Source organism: Pyrus communis, chromosome 5, assembly GCF_041283825.1.
Source record: "Pyrus communis isolate YQ-2024b chromosome 5, ASM4128382v1, whole genome shotgun sequence".
Classification (NCBI taxonomy): domain Eukaryota; kingdom Viridiplantae; phylum Streptophyta; class Magnoliopsida; order Rosales; family Rosaceae; genus Pyrus; species Pyrus communis.
The window spans coordinates 10574154-10601103 of NC_142569.1; the positions used below are offsets into that span (position 1 = coordinate 10574154).

The 26950-nt window shown below is 34.7% G+C and overlaps 1 protein-coding gene across 1 annotated transcript; it reads right to left on the minus strand.

Moving 5' to 3' along the window:
- Positions 1–1947: 1947 nt before the first annotated feature.
- LOC137724366 (LOB domain-containing protein 29-like) lies at positions 1948–2806 on the minus strand. Its single transcript, XM_068463114.2, has 2 exons — positions 2528–2806; positions 1948–2402 (listed from the first exon to the last, which is right to left on the minus strand). Exons 1-2 carry the CDS (start codon positions 2804–2806, stop codon positions 1962–1964), a joined length of 720 nt encoding a protein of 239 aa, XP_068319215.2. The 3' UTR covers positions 1948–1961.
- Positions 2807–26950: the final 24144 nt, after the last annotated feature.

Consider the following 26950-nt stretch of genomic DNA (forward strand, 5'->3'; position numbering starts at 1 on the left):
CTACGAATCATGATGATCACTGCAAAATACTCATTAGCCATCACATTTCAAAACTTTTTTTTTTTTTTTGAATAAACGATATTATCTACACTAAAGAGAAGGGGGTGGGCTAAGCCTTACAATGGGCTAGCATAATGTGGTTCAAACTCACATTTGGCGAGAATCGAACCTAAGACCTGTTACTTACAAGTGAAGAGGAATACCACTAGACCGTAGTACTAAGTGACATCACATTTCTAACTTAATTCGTTATTGTTAGGAAATATTAATGAAAATGCTGGAGATATACATGAAATCCTTTCACTAGAATGAATATGTAGATATATAGATAGATAGATAGGGTTTGATCTTAGCCAAAAACTCATAAGCATGCAGTTCAACTTTAGGCCCAAAAACATTTGCATTGATGAACACACTATGTATAATTACATGTCAGAATCAGAGAAAGCATGCATGTATGTGTGTGTGTATGCACAGTCTACTACACTGGAAAATTCTCACACAAAGAACAAAGCATCATTCTTGACAAAGTTAATAATAGTTTAATTAAGCTGCATTTGTCATGAAGATACAAATATCAATTGAGTTCTCAGTTTTCCACTTTACCAAATGTGGTATTCAGATATCTCTATTTGCATGTTTTTCAAGAAATCATGAAACAAATCTGGGAAAGATAAAATTTTGAAAAAAGGAAATAAACAGAAGGGTTGGAAGACTAGAGTTGGGAGAAAATTTTCAGGTTTCCTCCCAAGTTCCAAGGACAGAGATAGGCTTTTGATTTCATTGGGATCAGGACTTTCTGAATTTGAGTTCCAATCCTCCTCATGTTAATATTCCAAGAGTGGCACTTTTCACACATCTCTTTTTACCTTTGATTTGAATTGAATGAATTAAAGAAGATCAAAAAATGGAAATTAATAAGATGTATGTGGAATGTAAAAATGGGATGTGGATAGCACCACCCTATTCCAAATATGAGATAAGCTGCAGATTTAGATGTTATCCTTTCATGAATTAACTTCACCAGGTAATTCAATCATCTATAATTTTCTTAGAAATTATTCAAGAATGAAAACAGGTATAGACAGGTGGTGTAATATATTATATATATAGTACATACATATTATATATATCAAGATTTATATAAGAATTAAAGGGAACTAACTATGAACTTCACCAAGTACTTCAATCATATATTTTTCTGAAAAATTATTCAAGAAAAGAAAAGAAAAAATAGAAAAATGGTCTAATATATATATATATATATATATATAAGTATATAGCAATATAGGAAATTAATTAGATGCTTAAACATTCAGTGCAAATAAAGAATTAAACTAACTAGCTGCACCTGGTTGCACCTAGTAAATCTTCAAACATTAAAATTCTATTTGATCTCATTGTTAAAGCAATTCTATTGTAGACGGAATATTCTTTATAAGCTAATTAGGTCTGGTCATTAGATTTGTCCAGTAGGCCTTCAAATCAGTATATCTTTAACTTGAGATCAAATAATTGACCTATAGAACCCAAAGATAAATAATTTGTGAAATGCAACATACTAGGTTTTTTTTATGAAAGGCAGTATTAACAAAGCAAAACTAGGTAAAAAATTTAGGTCTACATGAGGTCCAATAAACAAAGTAAATTAGCTCAATCAGAATTCATGAGATCTATCTAGTTCTGTCAGAGATCGATTAGAGAAATGACCTTATATTATTTTACTAATATAAAAAAATTACACTAGCTTAAACATATCTATGGTAGCTAGGTAGGGTTCCCACTTGTATGAACATTTCTAGGGTTCATTATACTTCCTAACTTAACCATAGCAACAACATTTAAAGTGCATGTTTCATAGTATGCAGGGCTGCAATTCAAAACTGACAAAGTAATTTTAACTGATGAGATAATAGAACTCGTGCATCGGTGTACTCATCACCCGGTCACCTTATTATGATTCATGAATGCTGGTCAATGTAGCTGAAAGCCACTGATTGAAGTTCATTAGCATCATGAAAACCCCATTGCTTGTTGTAATTGGTTTGCACGTCAAAAGAAGACATGGAGTGAGAAGTGCCCTCTTCAAAGCTGCCATATGAGGAGACATTTTCATCTGGGATATTCACTGAATTTTCATGACTCCCATTAACAGAGTTATTTGAGTTCATCATTCCATTCTCATAGTATGATGTGGTTCCAGCATCATTGGTATGGTTTGAATTGAATTGTGGAAAAGTGTTTGAAGAACTTTCTAGCTCATGGAACCAACTATGAACTTCTGTATGAGAAGGAGCTTTCCCATAAAATTTCTCATTAGGGTTTGCTACAGCAGAGCCCTTGAGAAAGCTTTGAGCTGCTTGATCCTTGAGGGAATCTAATTGTGCTTGTAAGCTGACCACCTGAAGATTTCAAAGCAAAAGCATATATTCATCAATCAATTGGACATATAATACCTGTAAGGTAAATAAACAGAATTAGGTTTTCTATTGTTATCCACAAGTTCGAGCTGGTCAAAGGATACAACCTGCTGTTGGAGAGAAAAAATATGAGAAACACAACCATAAATGGGATCCTGAAGCCTGGCTTGAGCTTCATATGATATCGTCATGGCGGCTTCACAACGATCACTCACCGGAAGGTGAGCAAGCAGCTTCGACGCATTGCTTGCGCCAAAAACCTTGTGGATGGCCGAGAAATGGGTAGCACCTTGTTCATGGCAGAAGTAAGGTGCAAAAATACACCCTCTTACACATTTTCTTCTCAAGAACTTGCAGGCTCCGCAAGGAGAACCAGAACCGGTCATGATTTCAATTAATGTTTTAATTTAGGTTTTTTTTGGTGATATCTGCTCTGTTAGCTCATAGTTTGTGCTCAGCATTATTTATCACCATACGTTTATAAACACTACAGGGAGAGTGGAGTTGATTATAAAATAATCAATAATTAATTGCTTTAGGTTCCCTTAATGGGGAACATACTTCATTATTTTTTTCCCTTTACCTTCCATCTTAAATTTCTATGCAGTCTCATATTTGATTCCACTGTACATCTACATCCTTATACGACAAAAAGAGCTAGCTACCACAAACCAAACTCATTTCTATCCTTTTGATGAACAGATCAACTGTAGTTTCATATTTTGTGGTTGGGTAGAAATATATGTAGAGCCAAAGTATCAATTACAAGCCTGTATTAAACCTATCTGCAAGAGAGCATAGCTCTACATCACTCGTGATCATGTACTTCCAACAAATGTGGTTAATTTTTTTAGAAAAATTAATGAAAAGAGTTTGAAAACTTTGAGTTTTAACGAAAATGACAAAATAAAAGGTAAAATGAATAGTACCAGGATTGACTTTTTAGTGTAAAAATGTGATTTTTCGTTAAAATGAACAGTACCGGAAGTTTTTCGTTAAAGTTCCCGATTTTTTTCGATGGGCCCTTAAAACTCAATTCCAACTTGAATTTGTTCCTCATACAACTAAGTTCATGAAATATCCGTTAGTTTTGCTTATGTGATTTGTAGGGACACATGTGAAACCCACCACTCTAATTATATATGATGTCAGGTATATTAAATTATATTTTTTAAGTTGAAGCGTGTGGCAATAATCTGATAATCACATCAACAATAATTGGGGGTCGCTCATGTCACATAAGAGAACCTAAATGGATGTTTCACGAGATATAAGCAATGTGGAACATAATTATTTGAGTTACAAAAGAGATAGTGAAAAAGTGGAGTTACAGGGGAGAAAATTATACTAAATTGGGTTCCAAAAACATTGCACTGAAGGTAAATTTTGGACCCGCGAAGGGATTGTATTTACAATTGGACTAATTAACTCTTGCCCCCGACAAAATTGTGGTCATGAGACAAGCTCACATCACTAACTAGCTATTTAATTAGCTGGAGAAGAATTACTTAAAGTAATCAACCCAGGTTAGGGAACTGCTGGCCCCTTAATTCATAGAAATGGCAGACACGAGTATATATATATATATATATATATATATATATATATATATATATTTTTTCAATAGTTTAATTAGTAGGAAGTTGCACAAATGGGAGAACACTTTTAATCAGATTCAATTAAATTGAACGTTAAACATATTTGGTGGAATCTGCCAATGTGGTTCTTGGATTCATTGGGCGCATAATCTATAGATAATCCCAAACCGTACGTGCAAGAAGCATAAGGATATAGAAGAAAAGAAATAAAGCATATTCGAAACTGAATGAAACAAGAGATCATGACATTGGAACGCAACACTTGCTGCCCAGGTAAGCACAAACGTTCGAAAATCTCCTCCTTCCCTTCTCTTAATTTTATTTGTTTAAGGTATGGAGTCACGGTTTGTCTGAGCAATACAGTGTATATTAATTAACTAATCTTTGTGCAGGACAAGCCAAGAGTTCTCGAGGAGACGGGGAATGATAACTTGGGAATCACTCAATCAAGAGCAACGGAGCTCGCTCACATCGCTAATCGTGGATTCGCTTACACAACCAAGCCAAATGCTTGATTGGGCAATGAGAAATCACTCACTTCAATTGCACAACGCGAATACAATTTTTTAATTCATTCAAGTCTTTCTAGTACAATATTTATAAGCATTTACAAATTAATAGACTTCAAGTTTCCATGACACCCTTACAACTCCCAAAATAACTTAACAAATTCCTAAGTAATTAAAATACAAAACCTTTGTTATTCCAAAGCATATTAATGGTTTCAAATTGTTTTCGCCAAGTCTTCCTCCCGCATCATTCTCTTCTTCTCGAAAAAAACTCGTCCTCGAGTTTCAATTGACCTCTCTTTTTTTTTTCTTTTTTTTTCCTTGATCTTTTGAATGTCCAACCAAAATGTTCCACAATACCCAATTTAGCACCAAAATTTTCCAATTCCTTGAGCAAATCCAAATAGTAGAATATTTCAAGTAATTTGCTTTCCAAAACTTTCTCAAGTTCTGTGAACTACTTAACTGTTTCATGATAGCAACAATTTCTTTTGAAAAATGCTCGTCAATCTTCTAGATTTCCTTTTGATATTGATGACTTGGAAAAATGCTTTGGTCCAAGTATATTTTCCTACTGTGGAATGCAATAAAGGATTCCCAAATGTAGTCACACATATAATGGGTATCAAGGTCAAATATTACCTTTTTATGATGATGCACGCACCGTTCTGTCACAGATGAACTCATTCTTTGGTCATCGTAGCAGTATTCATAAAAAATTGGAGCAGGATTAGCATTGACTCCAAGTTGCAAGCAACACTGGTGATTAAACCACCGTAAGCATAGCCTTGTAATCTTCATCTTGCTCGCCATAAATTAGTAGAGAACACCCATCGAAAAAGTTCTCTTTGAGGTCGTCATCATCATCAACATACTCATCATAAAATTGGTGGTAAATTCCAAACGACAAAACTAGTTTCTTCAACAGTGTGCTCTTCAAACAGATTGTAAATCACAGCCATGGTCTTCAATAGTAGCAGATAACTTGCTCTAATACCACTTGATGCAGGACAAGTCAAGGGTTCTCGAGGAGACGGGGAATGATAACTTGGGAATCACTCAATCAGGGGCAACGGAGCTCGCTCACGTCGTTAATCGTGGATTTGCTCACACAACCAAGCCAAATGCTTGATTGGGCAATGAGAAATCACTCACTTCAATTGCACAACGCGAATACAATTTTTTAATTCATTCAAGTCTTTCTAGTACAATATTTATAAGCATTTACAAATTAATAGACTTTAAGTTTTCATGACACCCTTACAACTCCCAAAATAACTTAACAAATTCCTAAGTAATTAAAATACAAAATCTTTGTTATTCCAAAACATATTAATGGTTTCAAATTGTTTTCTCCAAGTCTTCCTCCCGCATCAAATCTTATATTAATCATGATCTCTTTTGCTTTGTCACCCACAGCTACAAACATGTAGACGTGCAATTAGGCCCTACATCCCTAACTTAATCATGACACCCTAACTTTAAGTATATACCTACCCTTTCCAGCTCCCCTTTTTTAAATTCGGTTTTGATCAATTTTATTTTTGGGATGATCATATAATAAGGGATATAAAGTTTGGCAAGGATGTAATTATTTGTTTCTAATTTGTACTCGTTAAAATCTTAAGTTGTGTATATGCAGACATTGGAGCTATGCCAGCACACATGCATGACCGGTTTATGACCGGATAATTGTGAGAGTTTCTACCTCGGAAACACTACTTCACAGACATCGAATTTTCAATTGGCAATATAAAGAACAGTTCAACTAAACAGCTAAGTATGGCACTTGTGGACGTCATTAGAAGGAGTTTGTGCATGGCAATGGAGCCATATGGACCTCATTGGCAATCATTAAGGCAATGGCGGAATGAGTTTGTGATCATTTGTATTTGTTGGCCACTTGGGCATGGAAATAAAGTACAGAGGGATATGTTGGCGACAAGAAGGGTTACGAATGAATAGAAGATAAATTAATTGCCTTTTGGGATATATATATATGATGTACAGTCGGGATTCAACTAACCCTTAAAAGAGAACACCAATACATCTGTCTAAGTACTTTGTCTTAAAACTTTTAGGGATAGTTAAAGAAATACTGAACTGAATGCATGCATGTTTCATTTCATGGGATGCGAAATGTTACATTATGTACTTTACTTGCGCCCCATTAGATTTTGTGTTCATTAGACCACCTCTCTTCAAATGTTTCGAAATTTTTACAAGGCTCTAACACACTCGAGGTTTTATGTTCAGTTTCTTTTTCTATCGATTGTGTAAAAAATATAAAAATACTTCATAATAGTTTTATTCTAACCTCCACTGAGTTTTAATCTTTTAAATTTTACATTATACTTTGATTAAAAAAATCTTTAAAACAAAAAAATTTATGCTTGCATAAAAAAATAAAAACAATATAAATAAATTTACCTTAGCCAGTAACCATTGAGAGAGAATGTGGCTGACGAAAAAGAAAGTGATGAGAACATAGGAAAGGAAATGACTTTCTACAAAACACCACAGAGACATAGGGATAAATTGACTACTAGAATTTTTGGAATAGTAGAATTCATTTTCAAGTAAATTCCAATAAGAGAGAGAGAGAAATTTTAAGCTTTGGCAGTAACTTTTTCTTAGTGAACAATTAGCTTTGACAGTTTCGCTTTGACGATTAAAGAGAGCAGACCATGGTGTAGAATTCGCCAAGATGACCAGAGACTAATTTTTTGGGGGTTGTTGGCCTTGGAAGGTTTGATACCACAACCATCGTGACACTTTGGTTTGAAAAGACTTACTATGCACATCAGACGCCTGTTAAAACAGAAATTTCACACAAAGAAAAATGGCCTCAATATGATCGAGAGAGAAATTTCACACATGATTCACACTTATAACAAAGGCATTAGTATTTTTCACATGTGAAAAATGCTAGTCATGAAAGAATTTTGACTCTTGTTGAATCGTTATCAATAAAGAACTTTTCATGTATAGTCGATTGCTATAAGTATTTTCATGTATCGTAAATTATTGTGTAAAAAGTAGATTCGCACATCTAGCCCTCTATTAAGAAGAATGTTAAATTTAAAAAAATCAGCTTTGTCTGTTTAACTTTAATTAGTGTATTTTTAACAAACGATATTTTTTTTATCATAAAGGAAAATGGATGGACTTGGCCTAAGAATTTGGTAATAATAAAATGGTTTAAATTCGTATTTGACGATAATCAAACTTAAAATTTTTTATCTACAAATAAGAAGAATATTATTAATAACTTTAACTAATATTTGAAACCAAGAAAATTGTTAAATTGAACTTAACCAAAATAAAATAAGAAGATGATAAAGGACGAGGGGACAGCGGGGTTAATATTCCTGGGGATTGCAGTGCACGTGGTGAATAAGAAAATCGCGAATCGAATCTACTTCAATTATGATGTTGACACGCCGCACGAATGGCACTGTTTTCGCAGACCTGAAGGCCCCACAGCTACCAATTGCCACGTCACTACCAGCTAGAGGAATGGCAAAACGATAAAATTAGAGTCCTCAGTCCTGCTATTTCCGAGTGTTATATTCTTTGGTCAATGACTTGCAAATAATTACTACGCGGGATCTCTTATTTTATTAACCATTCTTGTTAAGCCTTAAATCATCACTATGAAGAAAACTTCACTTGACACTCAGTTAATTTAGCAATATTTGTCCTTCATTCGATTTGAAAAGGTCTTAGATTTGACACATACGAATTTAAGACCAAAATATTTATTTAGAGGTATAGTAATTTTGATACTAAATAGTGATACATCGATTCTTATTGTGAATGGAACAACAACCTGTTGTATATATGTTATGCATGGTCGGCATGTGGTGTAAGTTACGAAAGAAGTTGTTCTGCATAGAAAAATTGTTACAATGAGTTTTTTTTTTTATTGGAAAGATATTTCAATATACTTGAAACATTGACAATATATCATATGGTATTATATAAGTCGAGAAAAGTTTTTTCTTTAAAATGTCTCTCTACTTGTATAAAGATATACAATGTATATGCCTGTATTCTGATACACTAAAATATCTCTTGCCATATTGAGTTCGGAAATGGATTGCTTGTTTTTCAATTGTGTATTCCCCTACTTAGCTCATATCGCACACCTTGTAATCTTAAAAGTCTTTTTGATTTCATGCCCGATCAAATAAATTATCAGCCAATTGGTTATTTCAATGTCGTGCCCAATTATTGTGTCAAAACTGCATTGGTAACAACATATTTTGCCAATAATGTTAACTATGGTATACTCTTTGGTACTTTGCAATCTTGTAATCTTGCATTACTTCTAATTGAATTTGATAAAGAGAAATTTACACACATCTGTACTGCAACGTCAAAAATAATAACAAATTTTTTAATATGTACAAAGTATAATCTTGTATTAAGATTTTAGTTTTTGTTTCGACTTTTCTATACAAGTTATACTAAGGAGAATGATTTCAACCCTAAACCTTGTGTTAGGGAATTGACATAGGGTGAGCCAAGGATCTCAACGGGACGGGAAATAAATAACTTGAGAATCACTCAACCAGGGACAACAGAGCTGGTTAATCGTGGATCACTCACTAGTAGGAAAAACTATTTGCGCGACAAAGCAAAATTCATCGCGCAAGGACGTTTTGCGCACGTTTTGTGCAACGAAAATAATTGTCTTCGTCGCGCAAGGTTGGTGAACTTTGCGTGACAAAGAACTTCGTCACACAACAATGTTTGCACGATGAAAGTCTTCGTCACGCAAAACTTATTCAGTTTTTAGGGCAGAGCATTCAACGCATGGGAATCAAAGGAACACTTGTGCGACAAAGGCTTCGTCGTGCAAGTTACAGTCAATTTTGAGTCACATCATTTAGTGCATGTGAATCAGAGAGGAATCTACACTGTATTTAGTGTGAGTCTTTGAACGACAAAGCCTTCGTCGCGCAAAGGCCCTAACCTTCTTATAAATATGCACTTATGCTCTCCTTATTCTACAATTCTGTTCATGCTGAGATGGAGGATAAAAACAAGGATTAGAGCATGCTCGCTAACCCATATGATTTGAGGCAACATGTGAAGTTTGTGCATGCGATTGGTGTAGCCATGCAGAATAATTGTCCTACTGTTGAGTAGTGTTCTTGGAAATATGTGCCCGAGAATGTGAAAAAGGCGGTGATGGATGAATTAGTAGTAAGTATATTGTGAAATTTTTTGTTATATGTTGGAATTAATTATTTGCATATATGTGTAACAGTGTAAGTATATTCTTGATGATGATACGAACGAAGAGTTGATGGAGGCGGCGTTGAAGGGAGGTTACAAGCGGTGGCGTATAACATTGAGCGGAATGGAGGACCATCAAAATAGTAATTTTAAATTTATGTTTTTTAGGACAATATTTAAATTTAAGGTTTTTTTTATAAGTTATGTATTTGGACTTAATTAGGCTTAATTCCTGTTTGGTTTTTTAAATAACTGAATGGAATATAATATCAATTTATTTAAGGTTTTAATTATTTTTAGAATAAATATTATAACTGAAAATTTGTTTGTAATTATGAAGTTTACATAACGCAAAACTTCATAATTACAATCGATCACGTTCGTCGCTAAAACGTTTGCGCAACAAAGGCTGTTGCTGTGCAAAACCTTGTGCGACAAAGGCTGTTACTGTGTAAAACCTTATGCGACAAAACCTTCGTCGCACAAATGGCATTCAGTTTTAGGTCAGCATATTTGGTGCAGATGTTTGCGCGACAAAGTCTTCGTCGCGCAAAGTCCCTAACCTTCCTATAAATATGCGCTTATGCTCCCCTTATTCTTCACAATTTGTTTCAAAAACGCTTACCAAGTCTGCAGATTATAATCAGTTCGTTCTTTGATTGTTGGTACGATGGCCGACAGTGATGCACATTCGTCAAAGACAACGGATGGCGAAGGTTCCGGAAAAGGTTTCCGTTGTAAATTTTTCATTTTGTATAAATTTTTTTATTTAGCATCAATATTATGAAAATATATTTTGTGGATAGACAAGAAGAAATTTTCTACGGTATGGGTCCGAGACACTTATGGTTGCAGCCGTTGTTGAATCACTGCTGACGAAGTAATAGGGGTTGTGAAGTCAGAACAGTGCGCTAGCTTTTGGTCCGACGTTGGAGCATTGGTGCATACCAAATGTGCTACGGATTGGGAGCCTTGGAGAGCCATCTCTGAGGAGCTAAAGATGCACATGATTAATGAGTTAGTAGTATGTGTTAATTTTATTAGTTAAACAATAATGTTTGTTAAATATAATATAATAGTGAACTTTTAATTTATTAATTTTTGCATGACAACCCAATTGGGATATTGACTAAAGTGACCCAAATATGATGAAGGCTATCAACAACATGTTCAAGTCGCGTTTCCGGGAATGGAAGTTTAATAATCAACGCGCGGCAGAACTATAGCAAGAACCAGAACTACTGGCGGATGAGTAGAATAAGGTTTTTTATTTTTATTTTATTTCTTATTTAATAATTAGATCTGAATTTTAAGTTTTTTTAGTATGAAGAGTTTAATTAAATATGTACTTAATGTTTATGTGGGAGTGGGACGTTTTTTTATTTTTTATTTTTTTTATTTTTTTAATTAGAGATATGTTAGGATTACATGTAGGTAAGGCTTTGAAAAAAAAAACAACAAAATTGGTTGTGTGAAATTACATTTATGCCCCATATTTCTTATTCATGTTCTATTTTAATTAGAGGGTTAAACTAGTAATTTCATAGGATTTTGGTTGACAATAAGTGTTTTATTAATTAGTAGAGATTATGAATAAAATTAATGCATTTTAATAAATATGTATATTAATTAATTATGCACAAATGGTATAAAGAAATAAGTTCTTGATTTATTAAGTATTTATGTGGTTTGAAATTATTCTTTTTTCGAAAAACGAACATTAAAAAAAAAAGTAATGCATGACGAACTATGTTTTGTCTCGCAATGTGTTGTAAAAACGCGGCAAAGCGTAGTTGGATGGCACCAAAAAGTTGAAGCGCAAGGTTCTGCGTGACAATGCTTTCGTCGCACAAAGTCTTTTACTTTTCTAAACTTAACCAGAATGCAAGAAGGCAGAAGCTGCAAAACAATTGCAGCAGCTGCCTTCCCCTGCTGGAATTTCTAGCCGTTAGGATTGTCGTTAGTCTCGGAGGTATAATTTTTCTTAACTAACTTATTTAATTTACATTCATTTAAATTGTGTTGTATGTAGTTTATAGGTGTTGTGAGTTTATGTATTTGTATGCAAACATTTTTGTATGGATGTACAAAAAATGGTTTGTAATGTTCATATGAGCCTAGTTTCTCGTTTGAGAATTAGTTAGATTTCATGAATAGATACTAAAGCATAACTGCGGTCCAATTAATTCTTAAATTGTCCCAAAATTTTGGACAATTTGAGAATGCACAGTTACATGTTGTATTTTGAGGTTCACGCATTAGAATTTGAACGTGGGAAATGTGGTAGCATCTCTTTGCGTTCTTCGGGTGCACTGTAGTTTTTTGTATCTACATCGTGCACTTGAATTACTACAGGGAGATGCTGCCGAAATTTTCCCACGATCGAACTCTAAGGTGTTGGAACCGTAAATTACAGCACGTAACTGTGCATTCTCGAATGGGATAGGACCTATACCGGAGGCATAAGGTTGCATGTCATAATTGAAGTTGTTGTAACCCTTGTAAAATAATTTTGTTTGCAGGTAAAATGGACAAACAGTGGATCCATAATCCTAACAGATGTGTTGATGATTATTTGGATGAAATAAATCAGTTCATTGATTTTGCAATTGCAAACAAACGCGGTTCAACTTAAATTCGGTGTCCTTGTAGAAAGTGTAACAATTTAATGATTGAATATTTTGAAACTGTTTGATACCATTTAGTCAAAAATGGGATGATGGAAACCTATACTACGTGGAATCATCATGGAGAACAAATACAATATGCTTCATCCTCCCATATTTCCCAAGCAATGGATACAGTTGAATCTGTTGTGGACCCAAATAACCAAATTATGGACATTATCAATGATGTTTTTCCAAGCACTAGTTCGAATACAAATGAGGAAGTAGAAGATGACATCCATCCCACCATAGACAGTGAAACATTCGAAAAATATGAAAAACTATTAAAAAGTGCAAAGCAAGAATTATACCCCGGTTACAAAGGATTTTTGGTGCTTACAGCCATTGTTGAGTTGATGCATGGCAAAATAAAGTTTTGTATCTCAAACCAGTGTTTTAATTACTTTTTGGGGGTTTTCAAGAGGATGCTTCCAAATGACAGTTGTCTTCCTAAAGATCATAAAAGTGCAAAGAAAGTGCTAAGTGGTCTTGGATTGGGATATGAAAAAATTCTCATGTGTAAAAATAATTGCATTTTGTTCTACAAAGAGAATAAAGCGTTGGATAAATGCCTTGTATGTAATGAGTCGCAGTTTAAAATGACCTTTCAGAATAGAACAACAAAGATTCTACAAAAAGTTATGCATTATCTCCCATTAAAGCTTAGGTTGCAGCGATTGTATATATCGACGCACATTGCAAGCGACATGAGGTGGCATAAGGACAGACAAGTGGATGACGATGTTATGAGACATTCTGCATATGGAGAAGCCTAAAAAAAGTTTAATCGGGTGTACCCCAATTTTGCACGTGAGCCCCGGAATGTGAGATTAGGACTTGTGACAGACAAGTTTAATCCATTTGGGGTTGTAAACCAAAACCATAGCACTTGGCCAATCTTTGCAATTCGGTATAATTTACAGCCTTGGAAGTGCATGAAAAAAAAAAATATGATGATGACGTTGTTGATAACCGAAGATCCGGGCACGTCTATTGATGTGTATTTACAACCGTTGGTTGATGAACTAAAAGAATTATGGGAAAACGGTGTTCCCATGTACCATAAATCTACCGGGAAGATGTTCACTTTGAGAGCAGCAATGATGTGGACTATAAACGATTTTCCTACGTACGCTATGATGTCTTGGTTGAGCACTAAGGGCTATTACGCGTGCCCAGTTTGCAAAGAGAACACAACGTCTAGTTGGCATGTGGGAAAAGTTTGTTACCTATTGCATTGTAAATGGTTGTCGTGGGACCATGAGTGGCTTCAGAATGAGACAACCTTCTTCAATGACACAAAGCTCAGCCAAGACCCAGAGAATGGTCTGGAGATAAAATTTTGGCTCAGGTGAATCAGTTGAATTTTGCTCTGTTGGGCAAATTCGTAAATAGGACAAGACCAAACACACATCGAAACTGGACACACAATACGAGGTTGTTTGAGCTCCCGTACTGGTCCAACTTAAAATTGAGACACAACATCAATGTAATGCATGTTGAGGAAAATATGTTTGATATACTGGTCGGAACTATACTAGACATTGAGGGAAAAACAAAGGACACAATAAAAGCTCGGATCAATCTGAAAAAAATGGGCATTAGGCCAGGTTTATGGATGACGAGGGACGGAGATATAGCCAAAAAGAAGCTCGCATCGTTTTTGGTGAAATCAGATTTGAGGAAAAAGTTTTTGTAGTTTCTATCTTCTGTAAAGTTTTCAGATGGGTATGTTTCAAACATTGGCCATTGCTCAAACGTGGATGGAGGCAAATTTTCTGGCCTCAAGAGTCATGATTGTCATGTCATACTTCAGCGCCTTCTCCCAGTAGGAATTCGACACCTCTTGTCTAAAGACATGGTGAAGCCGATTATATTGTTGGCGAGATATTTTTCTCAATTAACTGCAAGATCTTTGCACAAGTCCAATGTTAAACAGTTGTGTGACAATATTATTGAACTGCTATGCAAGTTTGAACAGATCTTTCCTCCAACTTCCTTCACAAACATGATCTACGTCATGATTCACTTGCCGGAGGAGGCACTTCTAGCTGTACTCGTCAACTATCGATGGATGTATCCAATAGAAAGGTATATAATCACCATAAATACTTTAGTTCGTGATGTATGTACGATTTGACTAATTTTATACGATATTTTGTTTATTGATGTAGACTACTGAGTGAATTAAAAAAATAGTGTACGGAACAGGGCAATGCCCGAATGATCAATTGTGGAGGCATGGGTTGCATTTGAGTCACTTACATTTTGTGCAATGTACCTACAAGATGTTGAGACTACATTCAACCGACAGCAATGCAATAATGATGGTGGTGTGAAAAGTGAAAAACTTTTTATTTTTGCCCAAATTGCACGACCCTTTGGCAAACCAATCAGAGGGCAGTCATTTAACAAAAATGACATAAAGGTAGCACATTGGTGTGTACTTAACAATTATGACGAGACGATTACCTACCTAGATGAGCATGAAAAGTTGATGAAGAGGGAACATCCTTCACATTTATATGCCAAAAAACATCATGAATTGTTTCCTCGATGGTTTCGTGAAAATGTAAGTTGTTCGTGTTTTGGGTTATTTGCATAATTGTAAATATTAAACTAACACGACAACTTTTTCTCATTTATTTAGGTGAAGAAATCGAAGGAAATGAATTCGCCCACTTACACTGAAGCATTATACAACTTGGCTATTGGGCCCCTATGCGTAGAATTATACTTCGGTTGTCTTGTAAATGGCATCAAGTTTTTTGCAGCTAATCTCGATGACAAGCTTTGTACGCAAAATAGTGAGGTACATGTTCCGGGTGCAGGCGACATTGCAGACATTGATTTCTATGGAAAACTGACAAATGTTGAGTAATTGCTTTACAAAGATCGTTGTCAAGTTATCCTATTTAAGTGTCACTAGTTTGATACAAACCCACGTAGGGTTGGAGGTGTTAAGCGACACGATGGTTTGCTATCGGTCAACACCAATAGATGTTGGTATAATGACGACCCCTACATTTTGCCAATGATGGCCAAACAAATTTTCTATATAGATGATCCTAAGGGCAAGAGGGGATGGAAAGTAGTTCAAAAAATTAAGCACAGAGGGCTGTATGATATTCCGAACCAAGATCCTGCTGCTGATGACGATTATGGTGACGTTGTTGACCAACAATTGGAGACTTCAACGAAACTTGGTGCAGATGCACTGCTGGATATGACTCTTGTAGAAGAACCATATTAAGTAGTCAAAGGTCCTGAAATCGAAATACAGATCAACTCCATTATGACTAACCTTATGGATCTACCGCGATACAATGCACCTGAGCGCACGAACGACGATCTTGACGTGCCTACAGACGAGGAGGAATGGGAGTTTGAATCTGACGATAGTGATGATATTGATTCTAATTTATATGAGGTTAATGAAAAATTATGATGTAAATGTAATGATATTTATTTTGTATACAAACACAAGTTTCCTTTAAAATTTGTAACAAAATTAATTAAACAAAAAAAAAATTTATTTATTTAAACCAAGAAATAAATTAAATTTACACCAAGAAATAAATTAAATTTACAAATATGCGCAACGAAGTTTTAGAAATGTTTGTCGTGAAAATATTAATTTTTTTTTTAAACTGGTGGCGCGACGAAAATTTAAACACCCTTGTCGTGCAAACATGTAAAAATTTGATTTGTTTTTTGCCAAAATTAGGCATTTTTTATTTCGGCACCTTCACTCTATCTCTCTCTATCTCAGACTCACTATATCTCTCTCATTCTCTGCATGCAAAAACCTCAATCTCAGACTCACTTTATCTCTTTCTTGATTATGTTCGAACTCACTCTCATCTCTCTCTCTAGATTCTCTCAAGCTCCTCTCTCTCATCACTCACTATCTCAATGTCACCCTCTCTCATTTTCTCGCACTTTCTCTGTTTCTCCATCTCTCTGTCACTCTACCAATCGCATCCGCCACACTTCAACACCACACGACCTCCCCATCGCCGCAACATTACTAGGTAAGCACCCAGTCTCCCTTAATTTAATTATTTATAAGTGCAATTTTCTCAAATTATTCTTAGTGGATTCTAGGGTTTGCTAATAGATTCTACCTTGAGGTTATCGTTCGATTTCCCTTCAATATATTTGTTGCATCATATATGTCATTGTAGATGGGTCAATTTGTTTGTTTGTTTTTATGAATAAACTTGTTTCTTGCAATACTTTTTTTTATTCCTATCTCATGTTTTCATTCACCTTATATATGTGAAACAAAATGCATATAATAAGATGACATCTAAACAGATTCATGATTGTTTTTTTCTTTTTCGAACTTTGTCTACAACTGCTGAACAAAACTTGATTCATATATAAAGATGTGGGTTGTCATCTCCCTTTGTCCAAGTCATGAATATGATACATTGCCCTCTTCCATCATTCATCGATTCCTTGCAAGTTGCATTGTCTTGCAAACTGTTTTGTCCTTTCAACTTTTCTTTTTCATGTTTATCATTTAGGTTTGCATAAGGCATGTAAATATGTTAAACAATAGGCATGTGGGATACTATAAATGTTCCTATAGTGCATGAATGTCCTATAGTGCATGAATATATATTTTACGGTTGTATGGGTAATAAAGATATATCTTATTTTGCTTCAAGGTTAAGATATTTTTTAGTATATCTAAACCAAATTAAAGTGTTGGAATGTAACTTTTTTATTAATTGTTTTTGTACATATCAAACTTAATATCAAACCGGCAAGCAGCTAGTAGGGGCAGTCAAACAACTTCTCCAAGAGGTAGTTCTACTACCACCTCCACACCTGATATGGGCACGAAAAGTGTCCCTTCGGTCATGCTTTTGGGGCCAACGGTGTCTATGACTTCTGTGTCATCAACTTTTTCGGTGACGCATCCTGTACTAAGTGGCCGGCAGACTCATCGACAGCCCCAGAGTTCTGAGGAGGCTCAACAGTCTGGTGAGGCTTCTTTTGTCCATGGAAAAGGGTCCCAGACAGGAAAGCTTGCTCTGTCCATTGATAAGCTTGCTTTTGGTTTCATGATGGTCAAAGAAACATTGACATTAGTCTATAGGCATGCTTGAACCTTCAAAACTATCACGTTCCCATTGATTAGAATGAACTTACTAAGAACTTCGCTTTGAGTGCTTTGCCTCTATTGTTGTTAGTTCATGTAATCCCACAAGCAGATGCTCTCTATATTAGTAGAACCATTATTGTAAACGACTTAAGTTGGCACACCTAGCCTTGGAAGCCAAAACTTGTTGCAGACTCGCAGTGTGAAGTCATATCAACAAATTGTAAATTTTGTTTTAACGTCCCCAATTGGTATAAACTGTTTGAATTGTTGGGTGGATTTGTTGTTTTTGTTGTTATATTGTTTGCGGGTTTTAGGAAATGTTATAGTTTTAGGGGATGTTCTGCTGAATTTTCGATAGAAAATAGAATTCGTCTAATGTTTACTTTGTTTATTTGGTAGTTTAAAAAAAAAAAAAAAACCAGGGGCCTTTGAAAACTACTTAAGACATCACAGACTACCCACACCACAACCGAGAAGGTCACCATTATGTGGGATCCTTAACATCGTGTGGCTACAACAAATGAGCAGCACAATGCTTTGGCCACCGACATTGACTCGGTTATCAAGAACCATTGCCCCCTCATGTGGTAGTCATGGAAAGTTGTCCCACATGAAGTCAAGTAAGCCATTTTTCATGAATTATTGGTAAGTATTTTCAACCTCAAATACTAAATTTTTATTAAAGTATACAAAGATTTTAAATTTTAACTACTATTTATTTGTTGAGTCTTGCAGCATCACTATGAGCTCTACAACCTCGATGCCAATCAAATGTAGTACATCAACGACCTTTGCTCTGGTAGGTTCACTCAATGGAAGTGTAACCTTCACAAGCATTATGAGCTATATGACGGTCCGAAGGTCGCTCTAGTAGTTGGGTGCCCTATAGAGTTGGTGGACCGCCAGGATGAATGGGAGTGGATTTGCGACCATTTTCAAGACGAGAAATACCTCGTACATATAATATATATTTCAATAATATATTAATATGAAAAAATTACAATTTTAAACAAAATTTTCATTTTTTTCATTCATTTGTTATAAATATGTAAACTAATACGTTTTTTTTTTAATTCAATAGAAAAAAGTGAAGGCAAACTCGATCAATCGGTCGAAGAAGAAACTTCTTCACCGATCCGGCTCACGACGCTTCTCTTATAGGTTGGAGGAGCGACGTAAGGTAACCATATATTTATTTTAAATTTTCAATCTTTTTACTCTTTATTACACAATTGGTAATCTATGTTAACACTTTTTAAATTATTTCAGGGGGTCAAAGTTTCCTGAAATTGACATGTTCAAGGAGGTGTACATTCGGCCCGGGGATGCACTGACGGAGCAGCTTCATGTAAGTTATTTCAATTTTTTAATATTCAATTAGTATTATTATTAATTACATGTATATTCAAATTAATTTGTTTATTTCATTTTTCTAGTCCACCATGGTGGAGAAGGGCCAAACCGTTCTAAAGGAGGTGGCTTCCCAGCTTCCCCTAAAGACCCTGATCGATGAGGTGTTTCGCCCTGAGGATACTAGTTTTCAGATCATGACAGACACACTCGATTAGACCTTAGGTCGTCGGCATAGGAATGTTCACGGGGGCTTGGGAAAGCCTGCCTTCGGGACCCGTCTGCCTCATACTCCAGGCAAACAACAAAAAAGGTCGAAATGTTGATATCTGAAGTGGCGGACCTAAAAAAGCAGATTGCTACCCAGCAGTCTCAGATTACAGCCCAAAATAATTTGATGAACCAAATCCATCGCGCATTTCAAATTTCTGGCATTCACTTCCCTGATGTTGAACCACCTCTAGAAACGAGCTCCCAACCCCCCAACTCAATAACAACACCACCAGCTAGCGATTATGACATCGAGGACTACCCATTTTAGTTTTTTTTTAAATTGTTTTCGAATTTAAAAATACTTTTTTCCATTGTATGCATATTTTCAATAATTTTTAATTCAATATTGTTCTTTACATTTTCTATTTTTAATTTCATTAAAATAATTTTTACATAAAACAATATTAACAACATTTAAAACGAAAAAAATAATAATTTATTTATAAAAAAAAAACTAATTTTAAAATCTTACTGCGTCGACCTCTATATCCGTCGCGCAAAAGTTTGTGGATCGAACCTCTATGTCCGTCACGCAAGAGTTTGGGGGTCGAACATCTACGTCCGTCGCGTAAGAGTTTAGGGGTCAAACCCCAGTTTCGTTGCTTGGTAAGCACAACGACCACCAATTCCATCGCGCAATCTTCATTTTGCGCGACGAAGAGCTTTCCTCCATCACGCAATGACTGACGTCACGAGCTTTGCATGACGCTTTCTTCACCACCCAATGTTTCTGGGGATGGTATTGGCCTTTGTGCATCGCTTTCCCCTTCGTCGCCCAAACAGTTATTCTTAGTAGTGACTTAATACGACTAAGTCAAACGCTTGATTTTAGAAAGAGAAAATATTGACTTCAACTGCACAAGGCAAATATATTATTTTCATTCTACCTTAAACATACATATGTAGTCTTTAAATAGAGAAATCACAATACACTGCCGTGATAGATACTTAATTAATACTAAGATTATAGTTACTAAGCATCTAATTAAAACATGGCTTTGAAAGATGAGAAGCCGCCAACAAATATGTTTAATATAGGGACCATATTTATTGTCGTGTATTGCATCAACGAGCAAAAGGTCTTGAGGAGATGGGAGATAGTTAACCTGATTTTACTGGGTTGACAATGCCCAATTGACAATCCTACGATGAGGAACGTTTAGGATATGAATGTGAGGAAGAAAGGTCTCATGATCAGTAACATTTAGTATGAATTAAAATGAAACTGAAATACATTATGTTTGTCAAAACCAAAAAATCGTCGAAGTCAGAATAACATACAATTGCTCATCACTTACTATGACATCTTGCAATTAAATATCTCCTACTTACGTCGACATTGGAACTCAAAGAACCATGTTAAATTCAACAACACACTACTACAATATTAGCTTTAGGTGTCGGATGATGGTGGCGGTTTAATAAGCCATTATGTCGGATAAAAGATATCCAACACATCATTCAGCTAGTGTCAGATAACAATGAAATCCTGTCAGTTATATCCAACATAAATTCCTGGCGGATATTTCGTGTCGGATGCAACCGTAATAAAATTATTATAACCGCCAGTATTTTTGAATTCTTTTTTTTTATAAATATTTTTAACATATTCCGGCGGTTTTTAAGTTAATGGTGGCGGTTATAACTGACAAAAATTGACTGTTTTATTATTTTAGTTTCTAGCAGTTATTATTTAGTATTCTGGCGGTTATAACCGACATAGATTGACTATTTTATTATTTTAAAATGTTATATTGATTATAAATAAATAAACACATGGTTTTAATATTTTTTTTTCACTCATGGCCCTGTCGGATATTGTAACAACCCGTCCCAAAAAACTATGATTTTTATAATTTTAAAATGTGAAATTTCGAAAATGCCCTTCTAGGCAAATGTATTGACTTTTGTTGACAGCTTTGCTGAGTCATGTAAGATCCATTTTTCTTAGCGTATCTTTGTAGTACTTGTCGCTACAAACGTGTGGGCGCAAACAAAATGTAATTTGGAGTTATAACAAATGAAGTTGAGGGAAAATTGTAAATTTATTATTTTCTGGAATGCTCCAGATTTTTGGAGCAAAATTTGGAAAGCCACGTGTGTGGCCCAGATTAAAAGGGAAGAAAAGTTGGGTGATGGAGATGGAAGATAAAGAAGAGAAATGAGGAAAGACCCGGACCAATTAGGAAATAGAGAACCAATGAGGAGAACCAATGAGAAAACAAGAAAGAAGGAAAAATGAGGGAAGAGGAGAATGAGGGGAATCGAACCGGTTTTCCCTTAACCCGTGACCCGATGGTGACTCGTGATTTTCTCTAACGAAATTCATCATTTTTCCGACAAATTGAGCTGATCTACCACTCCCAATCATCATCTCGACCCTTCCTCTACCATTTCCACACCAAATTCAAGGAGATTGGGTTCGGGATTGTGGAGAAATGCATTGATGGGTGCGAGGGGCAGTGATCCCTCAAATCCGAAGGTGATCTCGTCAACCACGACCACCAAAAAGCTTCCATCAACCATAGGAATTGGAGTTGAATTAAGAACACACAAATTCAAGGGTTTTCGGCAGGTTCGTGGCGATTTAAGGCTTTTCCCGGCCAAATTGGCCTTAGTCACAGGCGTCGATCATTCAAGACTCCTCTGTATTCGTGCTAAAGAGTTGTAACGCGGACCTCAAGTGAGTAGGCATTTGTTATCTACACACACACACACACACACTTACAGTTTCCAACAACATTTTTATATACAATTATGCTTTGCTTGCCATGTCATAAATGAGTTACATTTTAAGTATTGCATTATTATAAATCGTGAATTATATCGTTTGATGCTGTTGAGGCTCAGGTAAGCTTCAGGTGAGTATATTGTGATGGCATTGGTTGCATGGCACATTGTTATACATAGATGCATTTAGAGTTCATCATTGCTGCACCCCAATGTTAATGCTCCCGCCCGAGGCCAGGGCACAGTCTTTGTTCACCTCCCTCATTGCACACTCACCTTGGATCCAAGTTTGGTGCCAGCCCTATTGTACAGACCACAATAGGTGGTTCCGACTCGTAGGTGACTCATGATTATTCGCACAGCTTTCACGTGATCGTAGCACTTAAGCGTACATATTTACACCTACTCTGTCGTACAGACCACAATAGGTGGTTCCGACTCGTGTGCTAGCATATATTGATGAGCTATAGGTCCAGTCGTACAGGTCACATTAAGTAACTCCGACTAGCATATTATTTTATATTGATTTCATCTGGTTTACATCTTTTAATGCGAAAACGTTATGGCATGGCATACTTCAGTTTTTACTGGCCTTGTGCATTGGTATTCGTATGTATATACGTAGTATTATTTTGTGAAAATTATACGGGTTTTACAGTGACCGGTTATTACTTTTAAAAAAGAGAAATGTGTTTTCTAAAGCTTAGTTTTTGCCCACTCGCCCTTCTGTTTTTCGCCCCTCTGGGTTTTAGTAGTTGAGCTTCTGTATCAACGAGGATTCTTGGCATATCTTAGTATAGGTGGCTACCTATGATGGTATAATCATTATCTTACCTTACTGTACTTTACTTATGCTCTGTAATCACGTGTGAAATGGGTTTATTCCTGGTCATAGCGCACTCTTATAATTAGGCACTTTTAGGTTTAAATTTATTCACATTTTCCACATCACTACACTTTATGGCTTCGTCACCTTCTAGGTGTCGACCAGCACAGCTCGATTCAGAGTCCTAGTTGACATTCCGGGTTGAGGTGTGTCAGTTTTAACCGACATGAACAAAGCAAAATTTTGGGCGGCCGCCAAAATAATCTTTGAATGTTTTTTTTTTCACTCATGGTCCCGTTACCTAATCTCTGAATGTTTTTTTTTTTGTGACTTTTTACACATGCTATCTCGGAGTATATACGAACATATTTGACGGTTGGATCATTGAAACTAGCTTCGTAGAATGCATATCCTATCAAATTGATAGATTTAACAAACACTTAAGAGTTAATGTTATACTTCCATTAAGTATAAAATAAGATTTATCCACTAGTGTCAATATTTTAAATTGAAGATCGAATTCATTCATTGCATTCTTATAGGGTCGAGAAGTGTAGCTGTAAAAAATCATCAAAATCGGAGCTAAATAACTGTTAAATTGTGATTTTTCATTTATAACCATTGAAAACTTTTGTTCCGTTACCTAATCTTTGAATGTTTGTTTTTTGCGATTTTTTATGTATGCAATCTCGGAGTGTGTACAAACAAGTTTGACGGTTGGATCGTTGAAAAAGGTTTCATAGAATGCATATTGCATCAAAACGGTAGATTAAATAAACACTTAGAGTTAATGTTAAACTTCCCCATCAAGTATAAAATAAGATTTTGTGGTATCCACTACTGTAAATATTTTAAATTGACAATCAAATTCATTCAATGCATTCTTATAGGGTCGAGGAGTGTAGCTATAAAAAAATCATCAAAATCAGAGCTAAAATAACCGTTAAATTGTGATTTTTCGTTTATAACCGTCGAAAACTTTTGTTCTGTTACATAATATCAAAATGTTTGTTTTTTGTGATTTTTTATGTATGCGATCTCGGAGTGTGTACAAACAAGTTTGAAGGTTAGATCATTAAAAAAAAGTTTCGTAGAATGTGTATCGCGTTAAAACAGTAAATTAAATAAACACTTAAGAGTTAATGTTATACTTCCATTAAGTATAAAATAAGATTTTGTGGTATCCACTAGTGTAAATGTTTTAAATTGAAGATCAAATTTATTCATTACATTCTTATAGGGTCAAAGAGTGTAGCTGTAAAAGATCATTAAAATCAGAGCTAAAATAACCGTTAAATTGTGATTTTTCGTTTATAACCGTTGAAAACCTTTGTTCCGTTACATAACCTCTGAATGTTTGTTTTTTACAATTTTTTATGTGTACAAATAAGTTTGACGGTTGGATCGTTGAAAAAAGTTTCATAGAATGCATATCGCATCAAAATGGTAGATTAAACAAACACTTAGTGTTAATATTATACTTCCATTAAGTATAAAATAAGATTTTGTGGTATCCACTAGTGTAAATATTTTAAATTGAAGATCGAATTCGTTCATTGCATTCTTATATGGTCGAGGAGTGTAGCTGTAAAAAAATCATCAAAATCAGAGCTAAAATAACCATTAAATTGTGATTTTTCGTTTATAACTGTAAAAATTTTTTGTTCTGTTACCTAATCTCTGAATTTTTTTTTTTTTTGTGATTTTTTACGTATGCGATCTTCTAGTATCTACAAACAAATTTGACAGATAGATCATGGAAACTAGTTTCGTAGAATGCATATCTTCGTTAAATTTGCCTAAATTTTGAAGTGGGAAAAGTAATTTGTGCTAAATTTTTATTTATGTTTTTCAAGTATTGATTAGACAATATTTAGTTTGTGTGATGACATTTTCATTGTACAATTATTATTTTTTCTTTATCGCATATTTTACATGGGTTATTATCTATTAAACCAAACAATTATTTATTTAATTTTAAAAAAAAGTATTCTATTTAAATACATATTATTTATTTATTTATTAAACCAAAAAATTATTATTTTATTTTTTAAAATCATAACAAAATTTTGGGGGGGGGGGGGTGAGAATTTAAAATTTTGGGAGGGAATTTTGCCGTCATTTTTTTTTCTGTCAGTTTTTATTTTAAAATTTTTTTCTATTGGTTTTAACCTACAATAATGAAAATTTTCCAAAACATCTCTTTCTTGCACCGATGCCTTCCCCCTTTCCCCTTCCTTCCCCCTTTTCTCCTCTCTTCATTTCCTTCTCCTTCTCTTCTCCCCTTCTCCTTCTCGATTCAGTCTTTAATTATACATGAAGATATTCATTTATACGGGCCCTTATGTGGTTAATATCATTTCTCGAATATGGCAAGTTTTAGATTAGAATCTTAAACAAATCTACCGCATTAGTTTTGCATGAATCTGGATGATCAAGTAACTGTTGTTGATGGCCTTATTTTTAATGGGAGCTCTTATGTTTTTCGAAGAATGGAAGAACACTCTAGATGTTGTTGTTGGTTGAATATTTGCATATCACGGTTTTTTTTTTTTTTTTAATTTTTATTTCCATTCAGTTTGAGGGTTTTTATTCGAAACCAAAAGGAATTCAGCTAGTATATCCAAAGGTGCTAATCTCTCCACGGGCCAAATTTGATGGTACTTTAGATGTCACAGGATGTTTACATGTATTTAAGCTGGATAAAGAATGCTCTTCACTTTCCAATTTTATATGCAGAGAGAGATGCGAGTCAGAAGTGACCAATAATTTGTCAAGTGGAGAAGGGGAAGAAATGATTCAGAAAGTGGTTTATATATATTTTTTTATTATTAACGTATTTTTCGTTGGTTTTATCTGACAGAGAATGCTCTTATTTATTCATTATTAATAAATTCTTTGTCGGTTATATCCGACACAAGTTCTGTCGTTTTTAGAGTATTTTCTGTTGAAAAATTCATTTCCTGACGCTGACAATTCTGTCGCTTATTATATCTGCCACTGCATCCATTTTTTGTTGGATTTTTCTTAAAATCCAACAGTAATATACGTTTCTTGTCAGTTATCATAACGACACTAATAAAGGGTTTCGTAGTAGTGACAACAAACAAACCATGTTCATACTTAACTTCAAATATTTGGGATGTATTAGAACTCAAAGAATCATATTTAATGAAACATTTATGACTTCAAATATACCCAATATTTTATCAAATGAACTTACCGTGTATTTTAACCTCTCATCGATATTTTCAAAACAAATAAACTTGAAAGATAATGAAACCAAATTAGTGAGCTCAGCTGCAACTTCCATAGATCGTCTTATAGGAAACGTGGAGATGGAAGGTTGAGAGGTTTTGGGTGATAAGTAGTGAAGTCATAATTACATACAATTGTAGTTCATCCCTTACATGGTTTTCTGCAGTCAAATATCTTCTACTTACATCGAAGTCGGAACTCAAAGAACCGTGTTAAATTCAACTAAAAAAAAGAACCATAATAAATACTTAACTTCATATATTATTAAATACTTAACTATATATATAATTGATTAAGAAGTCATATTTCCTTGGATTATTGAGATGTATCTGACATATGAAAACAGTACTCTTGTTTGATGGTTGAGAAGCAAAATTACGTCCAAAGCTTCAAAACAAGAATTTAAATTAATTAAGAATATATATATATATATATATATCTATATACACACACACAAAAATTATATAATGCTTTAGGGTAATTAACTTTGAGTTTATATTAAAATTAATTGTAGTTGGAATAGGGGGCAATCATTCAAAGTCCAACGTGTTATAAGGGATGAGCCATGAAATATATATTATACAATGAGTTAAGTGAAAACAGTACTCTACGTTGTCGTTTCATCCAATGGTTATTGACATCAGAGAAGATTATGAGAAGGATGGGTTTGTTTCTGTCTAAAAAATATATATATATATATATATGGTGGTGATAAAATAAAGTGGTGATCACGACGGAGAGCCTTTTCAATGACTTGGGCTAATAAGGAAGCTAATCACAGGTGGATACAACCTGGGAGAAACTAACAGATTAGATGAATCTAAAAGATATATATATATATATATATATATATATATATATATATATATATATATATAGAAAGTTAACTTGATTGCGTCATTTGGAAGATCTTTTGGCCAACTAATTAGCCTATGGCAGTAATTATGTTAGGAGATA